The sequence below is a fragment of the Boeremia exigua genome, assembly GCF_020726555.1.
Source record: "Boeremia exigua strain MPI-SDFR-AT-0100 chromosome Unknown C7974scaffold_9, whole genome shotgun sequence".
Classification (NCBI taxonomy): Eukaryota; Fungi; Ascomycota; class Dothideomycetes; order Pleosporales; family Didymellaceae; genus Boeremia; species Boeremia exigua.
Window position 1 is genome coordinate 1826948 of NW_025763526.1, and position 24484 is coordinate 1851431.

General features: G+C 34.4%; 4 protein-coding genes across 4 annotated transcripts; 1 reads left to right on the top strand and 3 right to left on the bottom strand.

Annotated features, from left to right (window-relative positions):
- Positions 1-9: 9 nt before the first annotated feature.
- C7974DRAFT_316877 (uncharacterized protein) lies at positions 10-1112 on the bottom strand (the record flags this gene model as incomplete). The annotated part of the gene is made up of 3 exons (XM_046138579.1): positions 10-234; positions 470-1000; positions 1068-1112. 3 exons carry the CDS (start codon positions 1110-1112, stop codon positions 10-12), a joined length of 801 nt encoding a protein of 266 aa, XP_045995071.1.
- Positions 1113-1887: 775 nt separating this feature from the next.
- Positions 1888-2833, bottom strand: C7974DRAFT_426732 (uncharacterized protein; the record flags this gene model as incomplete). Its single annotated transcript, XM_046144528.1, has 3 exons — positions 2694-2833; positions 2270-2635; positions 1888-2205 (listed from the first exon to the last, which is right to left on the bottom strand). Exons 1-3 carry the CDS (start codon positions 2733-2735, stop codon positions 1888-1890), a joined length of 726 nt encoding a protein of 241 aa, XP_045995072.1. The 5' UTR covers positions 2736-2833.
- A 1804-nt stretch (positions 2834-4637) lies between these two features.
- Positions 4638-5577, top strand: C7974DRAFT_435905 (uncharacterized protein; the record flags this gene model as incomplete). The annotated part of the gene is made up of 3 exons (XM_046145096.1): positions 4638-4914; positions 4972-5156; positions 5221-5577. 3 exons carry the CDS (start codon positions 4638-4640, stop codon positions 5575-5577), a joined length of 819 nt encoding a protein of 272 aa, XP_045995073.1.
- An 18500-nt stretch (positions 5578-24077) lies between these two features.
- Positions 24078-24242, bottom strand: C7974DRAFT_294321 (uncharacterized protein; the record flags this gene model as incomplete). Its single annotated transcript, XM_046137670.1, has 1 exon — positions 24078-24242. A coding segment is annotated over one exon (165 nt), but the record flags the coding sequence as incomplete, so codon positions are not given.
- Between the last annotated feature and the right edge of the window lie 242 nt (positions 24243-24484).

Below are 24484 nucleotides of genomic sequence, written 5' to 3' on the forward strand. Positions count from 1 at the left end.
ATCTATCCTCTACACCTTTAACTCTTGTAGGTGCTTGCGAACGTCGGTCAGACCAGACACGCCTATCGCCTCCGGCTTGATGAGTCCTAAGTCTCGTACTGCTTGTTCGCCGCCAAAATAGCCAGGGTCACTCATGTACTCAAGCATCTCGCCAATCTCCCTACCAACGCCTCCTGGGATGATCTTATCTATGGCTTCGACTGTACTCCGCTGGAAAACAATCTTCTGTCCAAGCTTCGCGCTCCAGATACTGGCGAGCTCGTTGAAGCTGATATGATCACCAAAACCCATAAGGTTTTTGCCCGGTGCAGACTCAACCAGCCCCTTGACCAACGCCCCGGAATCGTTGCGTGCGTGCACCATTGGAATTTGCTTGTCCCCGTCAATCGGATACGCGAAAACGTACTCGCCGCTGGGCAGCTACGCTTGTCAGATTTTGGAATTGAGGAATAGTAGAAAACATATGTACCTTCTTCGGCGCCATGGCAGTTTCCAGATTCGAAATAAAGAATCCAGCCTGATACAACGAAGTCTTTGCGCACAGTTCAGGGTACGCCGTCTGCAGGTACTTGACGAACTCCCACTTTCCGTCAAAATGATAGTTCCACGTGATGCGTCCTTCAGAGTACTTCTTGCTTTCTGAGAGTACACTGAGGATCAATGTTTCCAACGACGCACTGGTTGCCTGTGCAGCATCGACGATATTCTTTCCTTGCTGCACCTCGATGTCATATGCAACGACGTTGATGGTTTTGCCTGTCTCGTGGGCTTTCTGAAGATTGCTTGGGTTCTTGACGTGTTGCCAGAAATCGGTGACACCAAAAATAGCAGTCGAGCCACTGAAAGCCGCTTTCAGACTCTCAACGTCGTCAAGATCAGCTTGCACCATATCGACGCCTTTCTGGACCCAGTCAAGACTAGCGGTACTACTTTTGTCGCGACTGATGCCTCGCACGTCCCATCCTGGTTGGTTTAGGAAAGCATCGGCAACAGAGCCGCCCTGGGGTAGCGTCAGTTTCTTTGATTGCACAGCGCCAGCAATCATGTTCAGGTTCGCCACAACTGACCTGATTTCCAGTAATACCGACAACAGTTATACGCTTATTAACCATGTTTGAGAATGCTTAGAAGTGCTGCTTCGGTGTGTAAAGAGTGAACACGAAGTGCAAAGTTGCAAACTATATATAAGCTTAGGCAATTAGTCGCCTCGATTTACTCATCATACTCCCCCGTTAAAGGACAAAAACCGGTGATCTAGCAGTGCTTACAATAACAAATGGAACAACCGAGATGCAATTGGCATTGAATGCATATAGTTTCGTCCGAGATGTGGGCTGGCGTTTCCCACGATCACTAATCATTTCCTAATCTCAGTCGGAGTAAACTCTCCTCCGCGCCTGTTAGAGCGCTAATAATAAAAGCTGCTTGTACTGCGAGTGTTAGTAACGATAATTCGGCGAGGTTCCTTAAGTGAGCGGCTAATATAGTTAGTGAAGTTACTAGTGGTAAAACGGCTAGTAACAGCGACGGCATGGGTGTAGGTAGCGAACTTAAGGATAGCGCGCTGTTTACAGGGACGGCTAGAGATAACACAGACTACAAAGGTAATCGCAGCTTATCTGCTATTCGCGTATGTGTAGATTAAGTAAGGAGTATTATGTAAAAATGTTTTTAGCTAGAGATTAGAGGTATATTATATAGAGCTGTCTATGCGTATCTAGCCTTGGTCTAAGGTATTTCAAGTAGCAGGCTGAGGTAGGCTTTGTAGGAAACCCCTTGAATAGATACTCTCTATCTTAGTAACTACTTCTACTCTCTATATACCTACTCTGACCCTATAGAAGCCTCACCTGCAAACCGCACGCTCCTTTAGTCTTGATCTAATGCTTAGCAGTTGATGTAGTTGAACTCGACATTGTGACCCCAGAACTCTCTCCTACCTCCAGCAAATACAAGCCCAGTGCTGTCACTTCTCTTGAAACATTTGGCACGGATGATCTGGACGTCATTCGCGATGTCCTGGCAGTGAACACTGATCCTAGCGTGCTTGCCACACAACCACATTCCACAATCCCAGGAGCAGCTCACACGCGCACAGCTGTTAGCTTCGGCAACGCATGCACCCGTTCCGAGGCGACGAAGGTAATTGATACCTTCAGTGCAACCGGGGTAGGTGGCATATCGATCAGGATTCATACAGTTGATCTACCGGTTTGCGTTAGCACATTGCCCCTTTCTATGATTTATATTTTGTAATGGAGGTACTCACGCCATCCTGACGCTTCAGTACGTTTCGAACCTTGAGAGCGGCAGTAACAGAGACGGCAGGAGGAGCGGGGACGTCAGTTTCGCCAATGTTTTCCCTGGTAAAGCCTTGGGCCTCAAGCTTGGCGGCAGCGGATGGGAAGTCAAAGACGTCGTAGGCTGGGTTCAGTGCCATGATTTGTTCGTAGATGGCTTTGGACGTCCCAAAAAGATGAACGTCTGGTCCGCCGGGGGTAATAGGGCCAATAAATTCCATAGAGGAGATGGCACCAACTGCATTTTTGGAGAGAATGCTTTCTTCACCCGAGAGCATGGTGATATCTCGGGTCTTTATCTCGCCAAGAGAAGTCTCAAGAGGACTGGTGAAGGCCTACGACAACGTTCTGTTAGTGATGTGGCAAGATGGAGAGCTGAAAGGGGGAACGTACAGTAGACGCCAGAGCCAGAAGGATAAGAAGGGAGTTCTGCATTGCGAAGGATGGGAAGTTCAAATCGAAATGGAGAGCAAAGAGTCCGTTTGTATTGGCTTATAGGTGAAATCGAACACTGGAAAGCTGTTTCTGCTGTGGATGGTGGATGGAAATACTTTTGGTGCGTCCTCGACTACTTTATATACGATTTGAAGCAGACACAGGACCAAGACTGCGAGATTTTCTCTGTTCAGGCGCTCCATCATCTGCAACCGAGCAAAATATACCAAGCCAACGCAGCGGAGACCAAGACACGATGTTCTCAAGCGGCTTGGACGTGGGCGTCTGGTGGTTGTTCATGTTACATACGGAAAAGGTGGGGCCATTGCTCTGTCGGGAAGGTGAAGTGATAATAGGTAGGCCACAGACCAGAGGCGGAGATTTCCACGATGATTCCGTAGGACTGGATAGGCAAAGAGGTAGAAGTCCGGTCGAGGTCAGGTTAGATCACGTGGTAGCCCTAACTTGAACTGGCAAATGGGTAGGGGTTTTGTCGGGGCTACTCTGGCCTCACAATGGCCCTGACCTAAGCCTAACCTGACCTATGCTAAGAAATTACCAAGACATGCTCATACGCGATGGATTGTGCCGTCTCAGTAGCTCATAAGCAGCTGCAGGCTGCGCCTCAGTCTGAAGTCAATTTGTACGATGGAGCGGGTAAACACCATCTCGCGACACAAAACGGGCATAACGGCCACGCTTAACAACATGGTAAACATGCTTCTGTATTTTTGATACCCAAGCTAGCCACTAATAGTACATGTAGCTTACTACAGGTGCAAATCATACCTAACCGTGGTTGGTACAGAAACGGCGTGCCGTGCTAAGGGGGACAGTCATGCGCAAGCGCGTGAAAGAGGGTACCCTATGCAGAGCATCGCTTCTTGAACCGTGCTGAACCGTTCGATTGCTTTCTGGGGAATCTGGTGTTCAGTATTCTGCAGCTGTCAGAAGGGTCAGCGGCATATCGATCAGCGTTCAATTTATAGAAGTAGGATAAGTCGTTTAGGACATAATACATAGTTCGTGCGTAAGTGAGGTCTGGCGCATTGTATCAGTAGTCATCTGCTGGTTTGCCACGTCGCGGGTCGTGCCGCGCCCTGCGTCGTGAATTTTGCCGCGATGCATCGCGTCCCATCGTGTTGCCCCGCCGCCCCGCAATAGCGTCGCTTGGTACTGTACCCAACGGCAGCTCTTTGGGCCCAGGCTGTTTATGCACAATCTGCTTGCTCAGGCAATACCACTTGTTATGTTGTGATGACAATGGCCCAGAAGTTATGTATAGCAGTGATATGCGCATGCATTTCCTGCTGTTGCATTGGATTGGCAGCGCGGACACCGAGTTGCCAACCGGAGAACAATCCGGGAAGGATGATTACCTGTGGAAATGAGGCTAGGTATAGGAAAATGCCTCAGGACCATCATTGTAGTGGTGACTGGGATTATTTCTGGACGCACTCAATTGCGCGTGTTTGCTTGATGTGCGCTATCCTTGAAAAGCCTGGAGGCATTAAATAAAGAAAGTGATCGCCACATGGCAGTCGTAGAAAAACACAGACTGAGCTAGGTATGTAGAGCGTACATAGTTAAGCGATGGTGGCACGTTTGGGCACGGTCCAGGCAAGGGCGACACCTACCTAGCAGTAAGGACAGCATCTCCAAGTCGCAAGGCTTACTATTACGCGAACGTTGCTACTTAGTGTTGTTGAAAGAGCACCTACAAGCAACCATTGCAGCACTTCTTGAGCATGGTCGCGGAAAGCTCTCCCGGTCTTCGGGATGCCCGGACCGCCAGGGATCATTTCTGGCACCCAGCACCGTCCCAAGACGCAGATTGCTTTCACTTTTATAGTCATGATCCCTTCTGATTCCAGTCCCAATCAGTCCATTATCTGCATCACCATGAAACTTGCCTGGTCTAGATTGATCAGCTTTGTCGCAGTTGATGGTCGCGTCCTTTGTGGAGAACCCATCCTTCCGAGCCCTGACTTCGACCTTGGCAAAACGACTGAAAAAACGAAATTGAAAGCCAAGATCATCGTTGGTAATGACATTTCCGATGATACTGGAGCGACCAAAGTCTCTGATGAGATTGTCACTGTCAAGAAACTCCTCGGCCCACTTACCGCCGCGGACGTGGACATTTTGCGATGTGTGGGCTTGAATTACGGCACGCACAGTACGTTGGAAGAGTTGAATCAATAGAAGTCTCACTAACGTCTGACACTTAAGGAAGCTGGTCGAGTGCCACCACCATTTCCATTCATCTTTTTCAAGCCTACTACATGCATCCACGACCATAACCGCGCAGTGGAAATACCCAAGATTGCTCAGGATGATCAGGCTGACTACGAAGGGGGACTTGTGCTCGTCATTGGCAAGGACGCGAAGAACGTACCCCTCGAAGAAGCGGGAAGATATGTGGCTGCATACACAGCCGGGAATGACATCTCATCGCGCAAACTGCAACGCGACCCCAAGCTAGCTGGCGGTGTACCTCAGTGGGGATTTCTCGAAAGGCTTCGACACATTTGCGCCAATTGGTCCTGTTCTTGTTGCTTCTGACCTGGTCCAGAATCCGGCAGACTTGCTTCTCAGAACGATAGTCGATGGGGAAACCAGACAAGAAAAGCATGTGAGCGACCTTTTGTTCGATTGTGCTTACCTTGTATCGTATTTGTCTCAGGGCACAACGCTTCGCAAGGGATCAGTGATCATGACTGGAACACCAGGTGGTGTTGGGGCGGGTCTAAATCCGCTAAGATACCTTGTGCCTGGGACGGTGATGGAAGTCCAAATAGACAGGATTAGAAATCTCTGGAACGGTGTATATTTTTTGTAAATATCTTCATTACGAGGGACTGAAACGAATTCATATGCGCAATCTGCCGATCGTCTGGATGACCAGCAAGACCCAATCACAACTACAGGTATACTTCATTGTGAATGGAGAGGATTTGTCAAGCACTTCTAGTGGTACTTTAGAGTGATTCGATTCAGAAACTGCCAGACTCGATGTCAATGTGGGCTGGCTGCGCTCAAGAAAGCATGCGTGATTGTAACACCAAGCTGTAGAGGAAAATTTTCTAACATCCGAGACCCTCATTGTGGGTCAAAACACAATACCGACATGAAAAAAACTATGCAGAAGACTTCAATGCATTGATAGACCGGCAAAGTCGCCCACGTACAGTCCAGTGATTACAAGTCTAATAACTCATCTCAATATGCGAAAGTTCATTTTGACACCAGAGACTCAATGTCTTGACCAGAATAGCGGTAGAATCCAAGAGACCGCAACATAGGCTCATCATGCACTCGATACAGATACACCGTCTCCTTACTCTCAGCGTGATGATGAAATTCGTGCCAGGCAGGAACGCAAAACGTGTCATCCCTTTTCTATACGAATCGCACTCCATTAATGATAGAGTTTCCTCAGCCTTGAATAACATGAAATACGGAAGAGGCCGTTTCGCGGATAGCTGGAGTGAACTTTCTGGCTGAGATTTGAATGGCGGCAGCACCTAACGTGCAGCTTACTACAAGTTATTAGCATTGCGCGCGAAGGGAGGCAGCGCTGCATACTCTCTAAACTATTATTCCTTAGGTAACTCCTCTATACGCCGTCCGCAGTGCAGTCGTCAAGCAAGAATTTTATTTGTGACCATGGGAAAACAATAGGAGATGCAGAAGTGTCTACGTCCTTAGCTAGGTACCTCAGCTCTGCATATATAGTGCTCTACAAAGTGTACTAGGTATTAAACAAAGTTTAGTAGGTCTAGACTATCAAGCTAGATTATTAGACAGTTTCTATCCTTACTATAATTATGCTAATTCTAGGTAGGCGTAAGTATTACGTTGCTATAGGTTATCTAGATGCAACGCCTATGTATAGCAGTAAAACCTCCTTCTCCCTCTATAATAAAGTAACAAGTAGAAGCTGTATAGTAATAAGCTAGCGCAGTCTTATTTAGTATTACTAGTTAGAGCCTAGCATAGATTATATCTATAGTAAATAGTGCTTCTATATATATATAGGTTAGTAGTAGTTATAAATTAGTTAATATCTTTATATACCTTAATCTAGGTTTATAAGTATAAGTATATAACGTTTAGCTTACTTTTCTATAATAAGCTTACCTACTTCTAATAGGCTTAGCTATATTATATTATAGTTCTATATATATAGTCTATACTTTAGATTTTAGAGAGAAGAATTTAGTTAATTTATCTATACCTATAAGGGCTTTATATAGAGTTATTCTACTATTCTTAGAAGCTTAGTAGTAGTAGGCTCTATATTACTTAGTATATAAATAGCGTGCTAAACTATAGAGACACTTAAGGAATTTATAATAACAAGGTAGGTATAGTCTAGGTAATTTCTTTAACTTTACCTTTAAGTAAGTTATCTAGTCTATAGTTCTATTTATATAGATATAAGGTATTAGATATAGGTAAATAGCTAAAGAACTATAATTCTATACTACTTACTTCTAAGCAATACTTATATTTAAGGCCTAACTTATATTTTCTCTATAGTTTAGCCTATTCTTGCTTCTACTTTAGGCCTTAGCCTAGTTCCTGCCCCTTTTTACCCCTATTTAGGCTTAGCTTAACCCCCTTATAGTACTAATAGAGATATATAAAAACTCTACCTATAGTAGCTATATTACTTTATAATTATCCTTATATATATTTATAAGTTATTAAGTAGAAAGCTATACTTTTTTAAGCCTACCTATTTTACTATACTTAGATAATCTATATCTACTAATTCCTAATAGACTATCTATATAACTAATCTAGCTAAGAGTAAGCCTCCTAAAAGTGCACCTATATCTTTATCTTTAACTATTTATACTAGAGCTTTAGTAAAGAAATAGATAGATATATAGCCTTGCTAAACTAGAGCCTTTATCTATACCTTTACCTATTACTAATAATTTATAGCTAGCTAAGTAAGAGATCCTAGGTATTATCTTATACCTTATATAGTTTAAGTACCTACTATATAGCCCTTATAAGAGTATTATTCTTATAGCAATATAGGTAATAAAATCCTCTAATATAGTTCTAATTCTACTACAAGGTATATAGGAGCACTAAGAAAGTTAATAACTAGAGAGAATCTTATTCCTATAGGTCTTATATAAAGAATACTTAAAAACTATCTATCCTAGAACTACTATAGGCTTACCTTTTATACTTATAAGTCTTGGTTAGCTATAGATAGATAAGAAATAGTAATAGAGGTAAGTTAGGACTAAGTTAGAGGGGAGTTAGAGGTTATTTAAGTTAGGTAGTATCCTATTTATAAGATTTAAGATTTTAGTAGTTAATTCTTATATTACTTCCCTCCTTTATAGTTATATTATCTTTAATATAGTTAGTTAGCTTTGCACTTATTCCTATACTAACTTAGTTCTAAGCTAGCTCTACTCTACCTTACTATCTCTTTATTTATACCTTATTATTATTTATTTATTATATAATTATTAATAAAGGACTCTATATTTATCTATAGTGCGCACTTAGTAGTAGCTAATAAGGCTATACCTAGCTAAGTTAGAGGGCTTATAGGTCTATAATACTATTTATATAGTAATTTTATATCTCTAGTATAACTAACTAGGCTTAGTACCTAAGCTAGTAGTAAGGTATAAATAATTATACCTATATACTAACGTTCTCTAATAGATACTACTTTCTACTATAAGTTAATATCCTTACTTTTAACTTAGGCCTCTACTAATTCTTCCCTAGGCTTATTTTTTAGTTACTATACTAATACTAGTCCCTTCTAGCACTTTTATAGTAGCCTATTAGGTTATCTACCTTTATTCTATATATGCCCTAGTAAAGGGCAATTAAATTAAATAGAAGTTTAATTTAAGAACCTTATTCTAGTATATATACTATATATAGTAAAATAAAAAGTATTAACTAGTAATATTATAATATTCTTATTCTACTTATAACTATATACTAACCTAGGAAGGTTCTAATATATATTAGTCCTAAGTATACTACTCTTAAGAAGGCACTTAATATATAGGTTAAGGCGTTAGTAGAGGATAAAGAGAGAATTTTAGCTAGAGAAGCTACTACTATAAAGAAGGTATATATAGATATATAGTATAATATTTATTAGGTAGTACTTAAGCTTTCTAGTATTATATAAGTAGTAACTATATAACTTAAGAAGGTATTAGTAACTAGTATTCTTCTATACTACTTCTATATATAATCTACCTATAATATATAGGCTTAAGAGATATTAAAGAGGCTTACTAAGGAGGTAGCTATCCTAATAGAGGAGGTCTAGGTATTAAGAAAGGTAGTAGTAGACCTTTAGTAGATATATAAGGCTAGGGCATCTACTTAAAGAAGTAGTTCTACTACTAGTAGGAGTTAAAGTTATAGTTTATAATATAGTAGAGGTAGTTATTATATATAAGGCAAAGTAGCATAATAAGATAACCTTAAGATACTAGATAGAGGGGATAAAGAGAGTAAGCTCTCTAATATCCCTTCTAACCTATCTAATAAGAAACTCTAGTTAGAAGACTTACCTAACCTAGCTATATTATAGCTCTAATATATATTAATATTTCCTTTATTTTAGGTATTTATAGGATATATTTAAACTAGAAGTACTTAATACTATAGATTTCCTTTATTATAATTAACCTTACTATTTTCCCTATACCTACTACTTTCCTTACTAGGTTAATAACTACTATAAGAGTTTAGGTAGAAGGCCTAGCTATTATAGGTACTTCTATATTAAGAGTCCCTTTACTTAGCTTTTCTCTAGTTATAAAGATAGTATTTACTTTAGATGCTTATTAGACTCTTTATAGTCTAGGGGTCTTAGTAGAGAGATAGAGAAGGTCTATAGAATAAAGACTAGTATAAAGTTTAGCTAGCTTCTAATATAACTAACTAATCTTATAGGCTAATACTATATATAAGTAGTCTAATTCTAACCGACTTTTCTCTAAAGGTAGAGGTTATTCTTAGACTAAACTAGAAGAAGGTTTATAGGACCTACTCTTTCTAGACTTAGCTTAAGATCTAGTTAAGAAACTAGCTATTATGCCTAATATTATATTAAGTCTAATTTAAGTAGGTTATTAGTAGTCTCTATATCTCTACTATAGTATAATCTAACGCAACTTTTCTAAAGTAATAATCTAAACCTAAAGGCTTTAGTTATTAAAAGGTCTCTAGTATCTTAACTAGAAGTAAGTAATCCTAGAAGTAGTATAGTTAGATATATATTAGACTACTTACTTATAACTAAATACTAATATAATATTATTTAGAGGCTATTACTAGCTAGGATAAGTTTTTAAGTATAATATAGTAATATAGGTAATAAGATTCTTTAATATAGTTCTAATTCTACTATAAGGTATATAGGAGCACTAAGAAAGTTAATAACTAGAGAGAATCTTATTCCTATAGGTCTTATATAAAGAATACTTAAAAACTATCTATCCTAGAACTACTATAGGCTTACCTTTTATACCTATAAGTCTTAGTTAGCTATAGATAGATAAGAAATAGTAATAGAGGTAAGTTAGGACTAAGTTAGAGGGGAGTTAGAGGTTATTTAAGTTAGATAGTATCTTATTTATAAGATTTAAGATTTTAGTAGTTAATTCTTATATATATACTTAATTATATATACCTAGCTAAGCTATAACCTAAGCTTATAGAGTAGTATTTCTAGAGTAGCTATATATAGTACTAGTTTCTTACTATTACTAAAGAAGATCTAATTACTATAGATATAGACTTTAATATAGAATACTTGCCCTCTAAACCTACTCTTATTATACCTAGATATTATCTAGATAATACTAAGGTATTATTATAGAAGGTAATTAATAAAGTAGAAGTATCCTCTATAGATAATACTATTTAGTAGACTTTACCTATTAAAGAAGGTAGAAATTAATAGAAGTAATTATATAAGTAAGGAGAAATTATTAGTCTAACTTAAAGAAAGATTAATACCTTATATATAGACTTACTTAAGCTTAAGTAGAAGTATAAAAAGTAGAGGCTATATAAAAGGGCTTACTCTTATATTTAGTAAAGAGAGTATAATACTATATCTTTATCTATTTAGATATGCTACTCTAGCTATAAAAGAAGAGTTTAAGAAGCTACTTAATAAGTAAGAATAGTAGTATAGAGTAATAAAGCTATAAGTAATAATAGTAGTAGTAGCAATATTAATAAAGATACTAATAGGCTCTATATACTAACCTCTATCTCTAAATAGTAAAAACTATATATAATAAGGATCTTATACTACTTAAGGTTATATATATACTATATATAGAAATACTATAGAGTATAATTAACTATATATAGGAGAGTAGGTAAAGTAAGTAAGCTAGTAAAAAGGTAGATATAGTAGCACTAGTAGAGAAGGATAAGGTAGAGTAGGTAATAAAGTAGAAGAGTAGTAACTTAGATATATAGGCTATAGGGGTGTTCCTTATTAGTAGTAGGTATTAATAAGGGCTAATAAGTAGCTACCTAGATAGTAAGTAGGTAGAGTATAGTAATATTAAAGTAGCTAGATATAACTAGTATAGAGATAGAGCTTATATATAGCTAGATATATAGTAGGAAATAAGTAGAGAATAGTAGTAGGTATAGAATATATTTAATAAGGTCTATATAGGCTATATAGTATACTAGATAATTAGTAATAAGGAGATATAGCTATACTACTAGGTAATATAGTATACTATATTTCCTAGCATTAAGGGTATAGAGCTAGATTAATTCTAATAAGAGATTATTAACTAGGGTAGTAGCTATAGCTACTAGTAATACTAGGTAAGCTAGAAGTACTATACTATAGGTAAGAATATTAGTAAGATATACTAGTAGCTAAATATAGTAGTGCTACTAGCTTATATAGCTATAGTAGAAGATATAGGAGGTACCTTTCTAATCTAGTAGTATAGCTATTATAGTAAGCTAGGTAGTAACTAGACTAAGTATATATAGTAGCTTAGAAAGTAGTATCTATATTATATATAGGGGGAGTATTTTAGCAATATATTTATAGTTACTATCTATATTATACTCTTCTACTAGTAGTATAGGTAGTAGAGCTACTAGTATATATAGAGTAGTATACCTAGATAGCAAGGAAAGTACTAAGCTTACTATAGTAGATAAAGTAAGCTATATAAGAATATAGGTAGAAAGAGTAGATAGAATAGTTATTAATTATTATAGGAGCTATATATCTAGTATATAGCTAGTATAAGATATACTTTAACTACCTACTCTAGATTAGATACCTATATACTAGTAGGTAAGCTAGTTATATTTTACTCTAGATATACTCTAATATATTTACCTTCCTCTATTATATAAGCTATAAGAAGACTAGCATACCTAGCTATATAGTCTTAATAACCTATAGTATGCCTACTAGCTAATCTACTATAACCTATACTATCTTATTCTATATAAAGTACTAAAGACTAAGTACTAGCTTAAAGTTATATACTACTAGTAATAGGTTAGTAGGTATATTATACTAGATAACTATATTCTAGGTATATCTAGTATAGTAGTAGGTATTAAGTATAGCTATATTTCTACTAACTATAGTAATAATCTATATAGGGGGCAAGCTATTTAACTAGTTCTAAGGAGAAGAGTAGCTACTAAGAGAGAGGCTAAAGCTATTACCCTTACTAATATTATAAGAGGTAATTATAGAGAGGCCTACTTACTCTACTATATAAGTAGCCTACTACCTTATAACTACCTAGAGTTAATTAAAGCTAAGCTATATAGTTAAGATAGCTACCTTAGCTAGTTAAGGGCCTAGTATATAATACTTTAGTAAGCTAACCCCCTCTATATCTATATTAGAAAACTATATACTCTACTCTAAAATTATATAGATATAATATAAGCTAGGTACTAATTCTCTTCTACTATAGCCTAGTATAGTAGTACTTTTTAATTTATATTCTTTAGGTTTACTATGCTATACTAACTCTATATCTATAGTATATATAATAAAGGTATAACGTACCCCACGGGCGAGCGGATCAACGGGCGAGCGAATCACTTTTGCCAAGCCCCCACCAAAACTTGACCCATCATGGCCCAAAACACCACACTTTGGTCCTGCACGGTACAGTACAGGCTGGAATATCATTCAGAGACCTCTTCTACATCAATCTTGCACGTTCGCGCGTTGTGTCCTGTCTGATTGCACCTTCCACAGCGCCGTTGGGTTGGCTCGCCCTCTTGAGTGCGCACCTGCTTCTTCGCCCTCTTCCCATCACCACGCGCCCCAAACTCCTTTAGAGCTGCCAGCCGCTGCCCATCTTCAACTATTAGGGTCCCTTCCTTCTGAACTCGCTTTCTTTTATGTGATTTTCGTCGCATGGCGGCCTCGTTAGCCGCTCGAAGCTCCTTGATTTCCTGTTGAGCTAAAACCAGCTTGTGGGATAAGATTGCTCCCCCCTTTGCGTAGTGCTCAAGCGCGCTTAGAACAGAATTTGGTGAGCTGCCCTGCTGCCTCTTATACTTCTCTCGAATCAGAGTTGATTGCGACCCAAATTCCAGGGTGTTGCTGGGGGTTTGCGACTGCCAGGGTACGTTGTTGGTGGGGAGTGGTGGTGATGGAGTCCGAAGCTTCACATTAAGGGCTGATATGACCCGTTCTGGGTCAAAGGGGACCAATCCAGCACCTCGAAACCCTCCTTGGATATTGCTAGAGGTAAACACCGCATTATAGGCTGCTTTGAAGCATGGCAGGAACTCAGTCTTTGTGATGTGGCTGATTCGGTTGCGCATAAGCAATTCGGCTTGGCGCCCGTACGCTGTCTTCAAAGGGGCAAAACAGCCCACATCAAGTGGCTGCAGAAGGTGCGATGAGTGCGGAGGCATACATAGAGTAACAATCTTGTTATCCTTGCAGTATTTCTGGAATTGGAGCGATTCGTGGCTCTCGTGGCCGTCAATAACCAGCAGTCGGTGGGTACCAGCAGTACGCTCCTTTGTATGCGCGTCAAAGTGCTTCAACCACTCAAAACCAAGCTCATTAGTAGTCCAGCCGTTACCGGAGACTGCAATAACCCAATCCTGGGGCAGGTCTTCCTCCTTGTACCAGCCGGAGAGGTGGTGGCGCGCCTTGAAGATAACAAAGGGTGGAATGGCCCATCCTTTGGCATTGATACCCTGTATGACCGTTGTCCACTCCCGGTTGCCTGGCTGGACTGCCTTTGGCCTTCCTCGTCTCTCTGAAGCTGTAACAACTGCTCCCTGGGAGATCTGGCCCATCATGAAGCCTGTCTCGTCAAAGTTGTACGTGTCGTCATCTAGGATACCATACTTGGCTTTTGTGTTTCGCACCAGGGAAAACCAGCCCTGCACAACCCCAGAATCCTCGCAGAGGGCTCGCTTGTAGTCATACCTGCGATTAAACTTCACTTTGAGCTCTGGTTGACGCTTTACAAACGTACTGGGCCAGTTTGTGCCAATAGGGCCCAGATTGCGCTCTGCGCGCAGAGAATTGGCCATTGCAGCCACATCTGCCAGCCGAGGGCCAAATCCTCGCTCGTCCAGCTCAAGTATGTGATTAACAATCACCTGCTCCTCTAGATCATCCAGCCCTCGTGAGTTGGGCATAGTATCGCCTCGTGAAGGTCGTCCAGTGAGTCGATGGCTTAGTGTAGCTTGAGGAACGTTGTAGATAGCTGCAGCGCGTCGCTGTGAGAGTTTCGCGTCTTGTTTAAGAGCTTGAAGCGCAAGCTGTATTTGAGCTTCCTTTAACGCGTTAAGATTAGGTTGTTGTTGAGGCATTGGTATGTAGAGGATACTTTGGTGGGGGCTTGGCAAAAGTGATTCGCTCGCCCGTTGATCCGCTCGCCCGTGGGGTACGTTATATCTAGATCGACTTTTATTTTTATCTTCTAGATTTTATTTTATTTAAAGTATAGAGATAGTAGTAACTTAGATTCTATTAATACTAGAGTCTATTACTAAGTAAGATATATATAATATTAGCTACTAATCTACTAAGATTACTTTCTAAATAGTATAGAAATATAAACTAGTCTCTTTAGACTATATTATATTTATTACTAGTAAGAATATTATTATCTATATACCTTATTATACTATAGTACCTATAACTAGTCTAAATATATATTTATAGACTTATTATTATATACCTACTAAAGTATATTAAGTAATAATAGTATAATTTAATAGTATACCTACTATAAAGTCTTTTAATAATCTAGTACCCTATCTAGATAGATCTTTACTACTTTTATACCTTAGCCTACCTATACCTAGATTTTATTACCTATAACTACTATTTAGAGGGAAAGAGTATTAATTAGGATATAATGCAATAGTATATAAAGAAATACTATAATATTAGTATACTTTACTACCTTTAAGATTAATTATAATATAAGTATTATCTATAATATACCCTATAGGCGAGCAAATTACTTTTACTAAGCCCCTACTAAAGTATTCTCTATATACTAATGCCTTAATAATAACCTAATCTTAACACATTAAAGGAAGCTTAAATATAGCTTGCGCTTTAAGCTCTTAAACAAGACGCAAAACTTTTATAGTAACACGCTGCAGCTATCTATAACGTTCCTTAAGCTATACTAAGCTATTAACTTACTAGACAACCTTTATAAGGCGATACTATACCTAACTTATAAGGGCTAGATAATCTAGAGGAGTAGGTAATTATTAATTATATACTTAAGCTAGATAAGCAAGGATTTAGCCCTTAGCTAGCAGATATAGCTGCAATAGCTAATTCTCTATATATAGAGCGCAATCTAGGCCCTATTAGTATAAACTAGCCTAGTATACTTATAAAGTATTAACTAGAGCTTAAAGTAAAGTTTAATTATAGGTATAACTATAAGTAAGCCCTCTACAAGGATTCTAGAGTTATATAGGGCTAGTTTTCTCTAGTGCAAAATATAAAAGCTAAGTATAGTATCCTAGATAACAATATATATAACTTTAACAAGATAGGCTTTATAATAGGCTAGATCTTCTAGGGAGTAGTTATTATAGCTTTAGAGAGACAAGGAAGGCTAAAGGCAGTCTAGCTAGGCAACTAGGAGTAGATAACAGTTATATAGGGTATTAATGCTAAAGGATAGGCTATTCTACTCTTTATTATCTTTAAGGCGCGCTACTACCTCTCTAGCTAGTATAAGGAGGAAGACCTGCCCTAGAATTAGGTTATTGCAGTCTCTAGTAATAGCTAGACTACTAATAAGCTTAGTTTTAAGTAGTTAAAGCACTTTAATGCGCATATAAAGGAGCGTACTACTAGTACCTACTAACTACTAGTTATTAATAGCTATAAGAGCTATAAATTACTCTAATTCTAAAAATACTATAAGGATAACAAGATTATTACTTTATATATGCCTCTATACTTATTATACCTTCTATAGCTACTTAATATAGGCTATTTTGCCCTTTTAAAGATAGTATATAGGCACTAAGCTAAATTGCTTATATGCAACTAAATTAGCTATATTATAAAGACTAAGTTCCTACTATGCTTTAAAGCAGCCTATAATATAGTATTTACCTCTAGTAATATCTAAGGAGAGTTTTAAGGTGCTAGATTAGTCCCCTTTAACCTAGAACAGGTTATATTAGCTCTTAATATAAAGCTTTAGACTCTATTACTACTACTCCCTACTAATAACGTACCCTAGTAGTTATAAACCCCTAGTAACACCCTAGAATTTAGGTTGCAATTAACTCTAATTTAAGAGAAGTATAAGAGGTAGCAGGGTAGCTTACTAAATTCTATTCTAAGCGCGCTTAAGCACTATGTAAAGGGGGGAGTAATCTTATCCTATAAGCTAGTTTTAGCTTAATAGGAAATTAAGAAGCTTTAAGTAGCTAATAAGGCTACTATATAATAAAAATTATATAAAAAAAAGCAAGTTTAGAAGGAAGAGACTCTAAAAGTTAAAGATAGGTAGTAGCTAGCAGCTCTAAAGGAGTTTAGGGCGCGTAGTAATAGAAAGAGGGTAAAGAAGTAGGTGCGTACTTAAGAGGGTAAGCTAACCTAACAGCGCTATAGAAGGTGCAATTAGATAGAACATAACGCGTAAACGTATAAGATTAATATAGAAGAAGTCTCTAAATAATATTCTAGCCTATACTATACTATATAGGACTAAAGTATAGTGTCTTAGGCTATAATAGGTTAAGTTTTAGTAGGGGCTTAGCAAAAGTAATTTACTTACCTATTAATCTGCTTGCCTATAGGGTATATTAGAGCTAGATAAAGTACTTACCTAAATACTAAGTAGTAACTTAAGATAACTACTCTTACTAGTATTAGAGTAATAAAGAATTAGTTAGAACAAGCTATAGTAATTACTTAATATATATAGAGGATAAAGAGAAAGAAAAAGAAGAAGAAGAATACTTAGATAATAAGCTAAATAGCATAGTTCTTAATAGAAAGCTAGAATATAATAAGAATACTAAGTAGCTATAAGGCTATAAGTAGCTAGTATAGTTTACTTATAAGCCTATCTATATTATTATTATAGCTATAGCACTACCTTCTATAGTAATATTAGATAATCTTAAACTAGGCCTTTAGAATAGATTTAAATATATAAGCTTAGTATAGATAGAAAGAATAATCTAGAAGATTATAGAAGCTAGTAGAATTATTGTCTAATAATATAAAGTAATACTAAAGTAGATACTATAGGTTTTATATTGCTAGCTATAAAGCTAGATACCTTCTTTTCTTCTTTACTCTTTTAAGCTACTATAATATAAAAACACCTATTAAAGATACTATAGAATCTATAAGTAATTCTTATACTATATTTTCTATATCTTAGTACTATTATATAATATAAAAGAGCCTATAAATAATATCTTTATAGGCTCTAGCTAACTATAGCTTAGCTAGCTATAATAAACTATATTTAAGACTATATTACTACTATTAGCTAGTAGGTAGACCTTAGGATCCTACTCTAGTTATCTCTAGCTACCCTAAATAAAAATCTCTTTTAACTTTTTATTATATTCTAGATAAACTTATTATATAATAGAAATATTAGCTATAGTACTATTATAAACTTCTCTAGTATCTTAGGAATATATTCTATAGAGCTATATTTCTATAAACTCTATAACTATACTCCTCTTATATTAGCACTACTATAGGTAGGTTACCTAATTATACTTAAGTATACCCTACTACTTATATTATATAACTATCTTAAGAATTCTTAGCCTAAGTATATAGCCTACTCTAACTAAGTATAGTAATTATATAAGTATATTTAACTTAAGTACCTTTAGTAAGGTAGTTTTATACTAGCTAGTTACCTTATTAAGTAACTATAGTATAGAAGAGTAATTATAAGATATAAGGGTCCTAGAATAAATATCTCCTAGTCTTTAGATAGCTTAATACTCTATATTATAGAAATATAGATTTATATATAATAGTTTTATAAAATAATTTATACTATTATAGTAGAGTTATAAAGTTATATATAGAAACTTCTCTTTAGGTAGTAGCTAGATATTTAACTTAAGATTCTATAAGATAACCTTATAACCTATTAACCTAGATTCTTATTTCTAGTATACCTAGCTAATAGACTCTAGAGAGCTTTCTATACTATAAGCAAGCTAGTATTTTTAAAGAAAGGTAGCTTCTTATTAGAGATAAGTATAGAGAGAGCAAAGTAGAGGTAGTACCTAAAAAAAAGCAATAGCTTTGTTTATCTACTCTATATAGTAATTTACTTAATAAGTAGCATACTAGTATATAGTAAGAAGCTTAGAGTTCTATAGTAGGCTAATATAATCTCTATATAATAAAATATCTTTATTTATAAAAGAAAGGTAATACTTGTTTTTATATATAATAAGGTAAATACTAATACTAATAACTTATTTTATAATATATACTCTTTCTATCCTATAGTATAAAGAGTTCTTTACCTTTACCTTATATATATCTACCTATTCTATAGTCTTATTAGTTAAAAGTTAGGGGCATAATCTATAGGCTTAATAAACCCTTACTTATTTAGTACTTATAATAGTATAATAGCTTACTTTTCTTTAAATAAAGCCTACTTAAGTCTAAAAAGATTAATAGCTAAATACCTTACTTTAACTACTACTAGTCTATATAGATAAACTATAACTAGTATTATAAAGAAGAATCTCTCTATACTTGTTACTATATTTAACCCTAATATACCTAAGAATTAGAATAGATTTCTTTAACTTCTAGCTTTTTAAATAGGTTATAGACTAGTTATATATACTAGTATATATATACTAGAGTATAGATTTCCTACTAAATTATAGCCTAATCTAATTAATTACTACTTAGTAAATAGCTATATATAGTATAAATTTATATTAACCTAAGAGAAAGATACTCTAGACTATAGCTTAGTAACTATATATAAAACCTTAAGTAGTATAATATAAGTTAGTTACTACCTAGATACTATTTCTAAGGGAATACTAGAGTATACTATATAGAATAAGTAATATAGAGCCTCTAGACAAGGCTCTATATATATAGACACCTAAGTAGAGGCTATAAAGAGAGAAAAAGTAATATAGAGAGACTAAGAGTTATAGCCCTCTTATAAGAAAAATTCTTACTATATAAAAGTAACTAAATAATCTTATTTAAGAGTATATAATATTAAAAAAAAGGTAAGGAATAGGTTAAAATACTAGTTAAAGTAATATAGAATAAAATACTATATTAGAGCTAGATATAAGTAAGTAGGAGAAGAAAAGAATACTTAGAGTAAGGACTAGAATTTTAAAGAATAGAAGCTAGAAGGACTCTAGTTTAAAAGTATAAAGTAGTTAAACCTTAAGTACTATAAAGTAGAGGAGAGAATAGATATCTAGTTATAGGTTACTATTATAAATTTAACTCTTATATACTTTATATAGTAATGCTAAAATATAGTACTATTAAAGTAAGTAAGGTTAGAGCTTCTATATAATAAAGCTTATATAAAATAGCTAAGTAATAATACCTTAATAGGTAAATAATATAAGTAATAGTAAAAGTAATACTATAAACCTCTATAAGTAGCCCTAGTAGCTTATACTTAGTAACTATAATAATATATTCTACTTTCTTAAAGACTTTAGTATTATTATTTATAAGTAGCACTATATAGTAGTTATAAGTCTAGATATATATCTCTATAAATATTATACTATATCTACTATACTATAGCAAGAGATACTTAAGTACTTTAGTTAATTTAAGGCTATTACTCTAAGTATAATTAAGCTTCTAGGCAAACCTATATAGCTAATAGAAGAGCTAAGGAGCCTACTTACTAGTATATAGTATTAGATATATAGCTAGATTACTATTAATAAGAATAAGATATATAGGTACTATAAAAAAAATTACTAGTAGGCATAGATAAGAGAGAAAAGCTTGCTTTATAAGACTATAAAAGTATAGAGTTTCTTCTATACTAGGGGGTTATAAAAATATTTTATTATTAATTTAGTAGATATTTAGAATTGTAAAAATACTAGAGTTAAAAATACTATTTTAAGGTTGCTTACTAAGTATAAACTAATATAATAAGAAGTTAAGAAAAAGCTATAAATACTTAAAGAGGCTATAAAAATAGATAAGATAGGCTAGTTTAAGTAAACAAGCTAGTTAGAGTTCTTTAAGGATTAAAATCTTATTTATCTAGCCTATTAAGCCTAGGCTCCTAATTAGAGTAAGTATAAGCTTAAGCTAGCTACTTAGTTAGTAGAGGGACTAATTAAGAGAAGTATTAAGAGATTAGCTATACTTCTATAAGAACTTAGGCGCTAGTTATAGAGTATAAAGTAGAGTAAGATTAATATATAGCTATTAGGGCAACTATATAACCTAGAGAGTTAAGCTATATATATAAGCTATATAGTAAGGTTTATTTACTTCTATCTATATATACTAAGAGATAAAGAGTAGTAGATTATATATTTCTAATAGTAGTATAATATAGCTACTTAATCTAAAAGTAGTATAGTATTAAGTAGTAATAAAGATAGTAAAAATAAAGTAGAAGGTAGTAAGGCTAATAATAATAGCCTATCTAATATAAGGGCATATAGAGGATACTAAATTATAGTAAAAGAGGTTTAGTATTAGAGTTTTTACTTAATTAAGAAGTATATTTTAGTAGTCCTATATATAACTCTAATACCCCTAAATTATAATTAATTTTAACTTAGATTTAAAAATATTTTATATAAACTTAATTTCTATATACTTTGTATAGTAATACTAAGTATTTAGTCTATAACTTTAGTAAAATATAGTGCTATTTTAGTAAGTAGAGTTAAGGTTTCTATATAATAGAGCTTATATAGAATAGCTAAGTAATAGCACTCTAATAAGTAAATACTATAAGTAGTAATACTATAAACTCTTATAAGTAGCTATAGTAGCTTATACTTAGTAACTATAATAGTATATTCTACTTTCTTAAAGACTTTAGTATTATTATTTATAAGTAGCACTATATAGTAGTAGTAAGTCTAGATATATATCTCTATAAATACTATACTATATCTACTATACTATAGTAATAAATACTTAAGTACTTTAGTTAATTTAAGACTATTACTCTAAGTATAATTTAGCTCCTAAATAAGCTTATATAGCTACTAGAGGAGCTTAGAGATCTACTTAATAGTATATAGTATAAAATATATAGCTAGATTACTATTAATAAAGATAAGATATATAGGTATTATAAGAAAAAATACTAGTAAGTATAGGTAGGAGAGAAAAGCTTACTCTATAATACTATAAAAGTATAAAGCTTCTTTTATACTAGGAGGCTATAAAAATATTTTATTATTAATTTAGATATAGTAGAAGTTCTATAAAATAATAAGCTTAAAATACTAGTTTAGGCTTCTCTTACTAAGTATAAATTAATATAATAAGAAATTAAGGAAGAGCTATAAATACTTAAAGTAGCTATAAAGATTAATAAAATAGGTTAGTTTAAGTATATAAGCTAGCTAGAGTTCTTAAAGGACTAGAATCTTACTTATCTAGCTTATTAAGCCTATATACCTAAGTATAATAAGTATAAGCTTAAGCTAGCTACTTAGTTAACTAAGGGGCTAGTTAAAAGAAGTATAAAAGGGCTAGCTATGCTTATATAGTAGATAAGGCGCTAGCTATAGAGTATAAAGCAAGATAAACTAGATATATAGCTATTAGTATAACTATAGAACCTAGAGAGTTAGGTAGTATATATAAGCTATATAGTTAGGTTTATCTACTTCTATCTATAGGTACTAGCTAATAAAGAGTAGTAGATTATATACTTTAGAGAGTAGTAGTATGCTATTACTTATATAGATTACTATTTAATATTAGGTAGTAAGAAGAATAGCAAGAAAGATAGTAAGAAGGATAGTAAGAAGGATAATAATAGCAAGAGTAGTAAAGGTAATAGTAATAGCCTATAGCTATAATATATAATATATATAATATATATAATAGGTAATTAGCTATAATAGAATATAGTAAAGAATATATATAAGCTCTTTATATAGATAGATAAGTAGAAGTTATATAGAATTAAGCTATAGAATATACTAGTATTATAAACCTTAGGAGGGGCGTAGTAGAAGATAAGAGATAGAAGGATTAATAACACTTAGGGATAACCTAAAAGTCTTTAAGAAGGTTAGTATTTAAGGACTAATAATAATATAACCCCTTCTATTCTAAAGTCTTAGTAGAATACTACTATAGAATAAGTTATATAATATTCTAAGAAATCTTATAATATTCTAAGCTATTCTAGTTTAGTATAATAATAGAATAATAGAATAAGTATAGAATACTATACTTACTTAAGTATATAGTTAGTAGGAATATAACTTTTATAGTTTATATTTAACCTAAGTATTAATCTATAATATTAGATCTTAACCTAACCTTTAAGCTAGACAGTCTACTCTATACTACTTATTATTATCTCTTACTCTTAAGATAGATAGATTATATCTATACTTCTTAGTGCAAGACCCCTTTAGTTTCCCTAATAGTATTTATCCCTAAAAACTAATTAAATAGTACTTATAAGCTTTGCTTAAAGTATAACCTTAATAACTAGATACTTTCTAAATATTCTAACTAAAATAGAAGATAACTAGAAATTTCTAGATATTCTAATTTCTAGGTATTTTAATTTCTAGATATTTTAATTTTTAAATATCTTAATTCCTAGATATTCTACTAATTTTTGGTACTATAGAATAAAAACCTAGTAAGTAAAGAATAAGCTAGGAGTAGTAAAAAACTAATAAAAAAAAACTTCTAGACATTATAAATTTCTAGATATCGTGCTAGATAAGCTATTAGACGTCTATACTGCGTCCTTCTTATAATATATAGTTTATAGTTAATATATAGGCGTTAAATAAACACTTATCTATATATAAATTTAAGTATTACTCTATAGCCCTATTGCTTTCTTATATCTATGCCTTATCCTAAGGGAATCTAGCGCCTTCTTATTGCCTTACCTTATTAAGAAGCCGCATAACCTATATAGTTTCCTTCTATAGCATAATGCTATTCTAAACTCTACTAGCCGTAATATTAAGTGCGACTGCGTCTGCTTTAAAGTAGAATCTATGCCTAGGTTTTTTAAATTTATATATCTTTCTAGTATTAGTTGTCCCTGCGGACGATATGTTGTTTCCGCTTTTTAAATAAACTATAAAACGTTGTAGCGTAGATAAGCCTAGTTCTAATACTATAATATAGCCCTTAGTGCCCTTAATTCTATAAAAGTCCGAATCTGTCCTTAACTATAGGGACAATATAAGGATAGCTTAGGCGCTAGTAGGGTATAAAAGGATTATTAAGCTCGCGACGTTAATATTGTTAGACAATGTCTGTGCCGCAAGAATGCGCAGTTTCTAAGCTTCTTCTCTAATTACCTAGTCTAATGCTAGGAGACCCTAGGTAAGCGAGTAGATACTAATATTAAGTAACGAGCTAGCCTCTAGCGCTAGATTCTTAAGTTAAGAATTAAGTCCTAATGCTTCGATGTCTATATTAAGCAAGAAATTGCAAAACACTCTTTGCACCTTTCTAATTAACTTCTCTTTATAAATAACCAACTATAACGTTTATATAAGAGGGTATAAGCAAGTCTATATAGCTTCTATAATAAACACGCCTTATTTTACTATAGTAGAAAAGACTTCCTTAGCTTTAGAAGCTATAAGAGTAAATAGCTTTTTATATAAAACATGTTTACTAGCTGCAATAGCATCAAGGCAGTTGCGTGCGTAAAATGCGTGTGGCGTTCCTATATATATAATATTAATATCTAAGTCAGCATACACCTTAGAATAGCTAGAGTAGTTAGTTAGTAAGAGGCTTAGTATAAGTTCTTTAGCAAAACGTTGTCTCTTTTCTATTAAAGATAAACTAATAGCTTAGATTACGTGTTTTGCCTTAGCATCTAGGCAGGGCAGAGCTAGATCTAATATAAACTATAAGGAAATAAGGCTAGTTATAACGATTCCCTAATAGAGAGTCGGTAATTCTAGGTATAACATAATATAAAGATAGAGTAATTAATTAACTAATTAATTAATTAAAC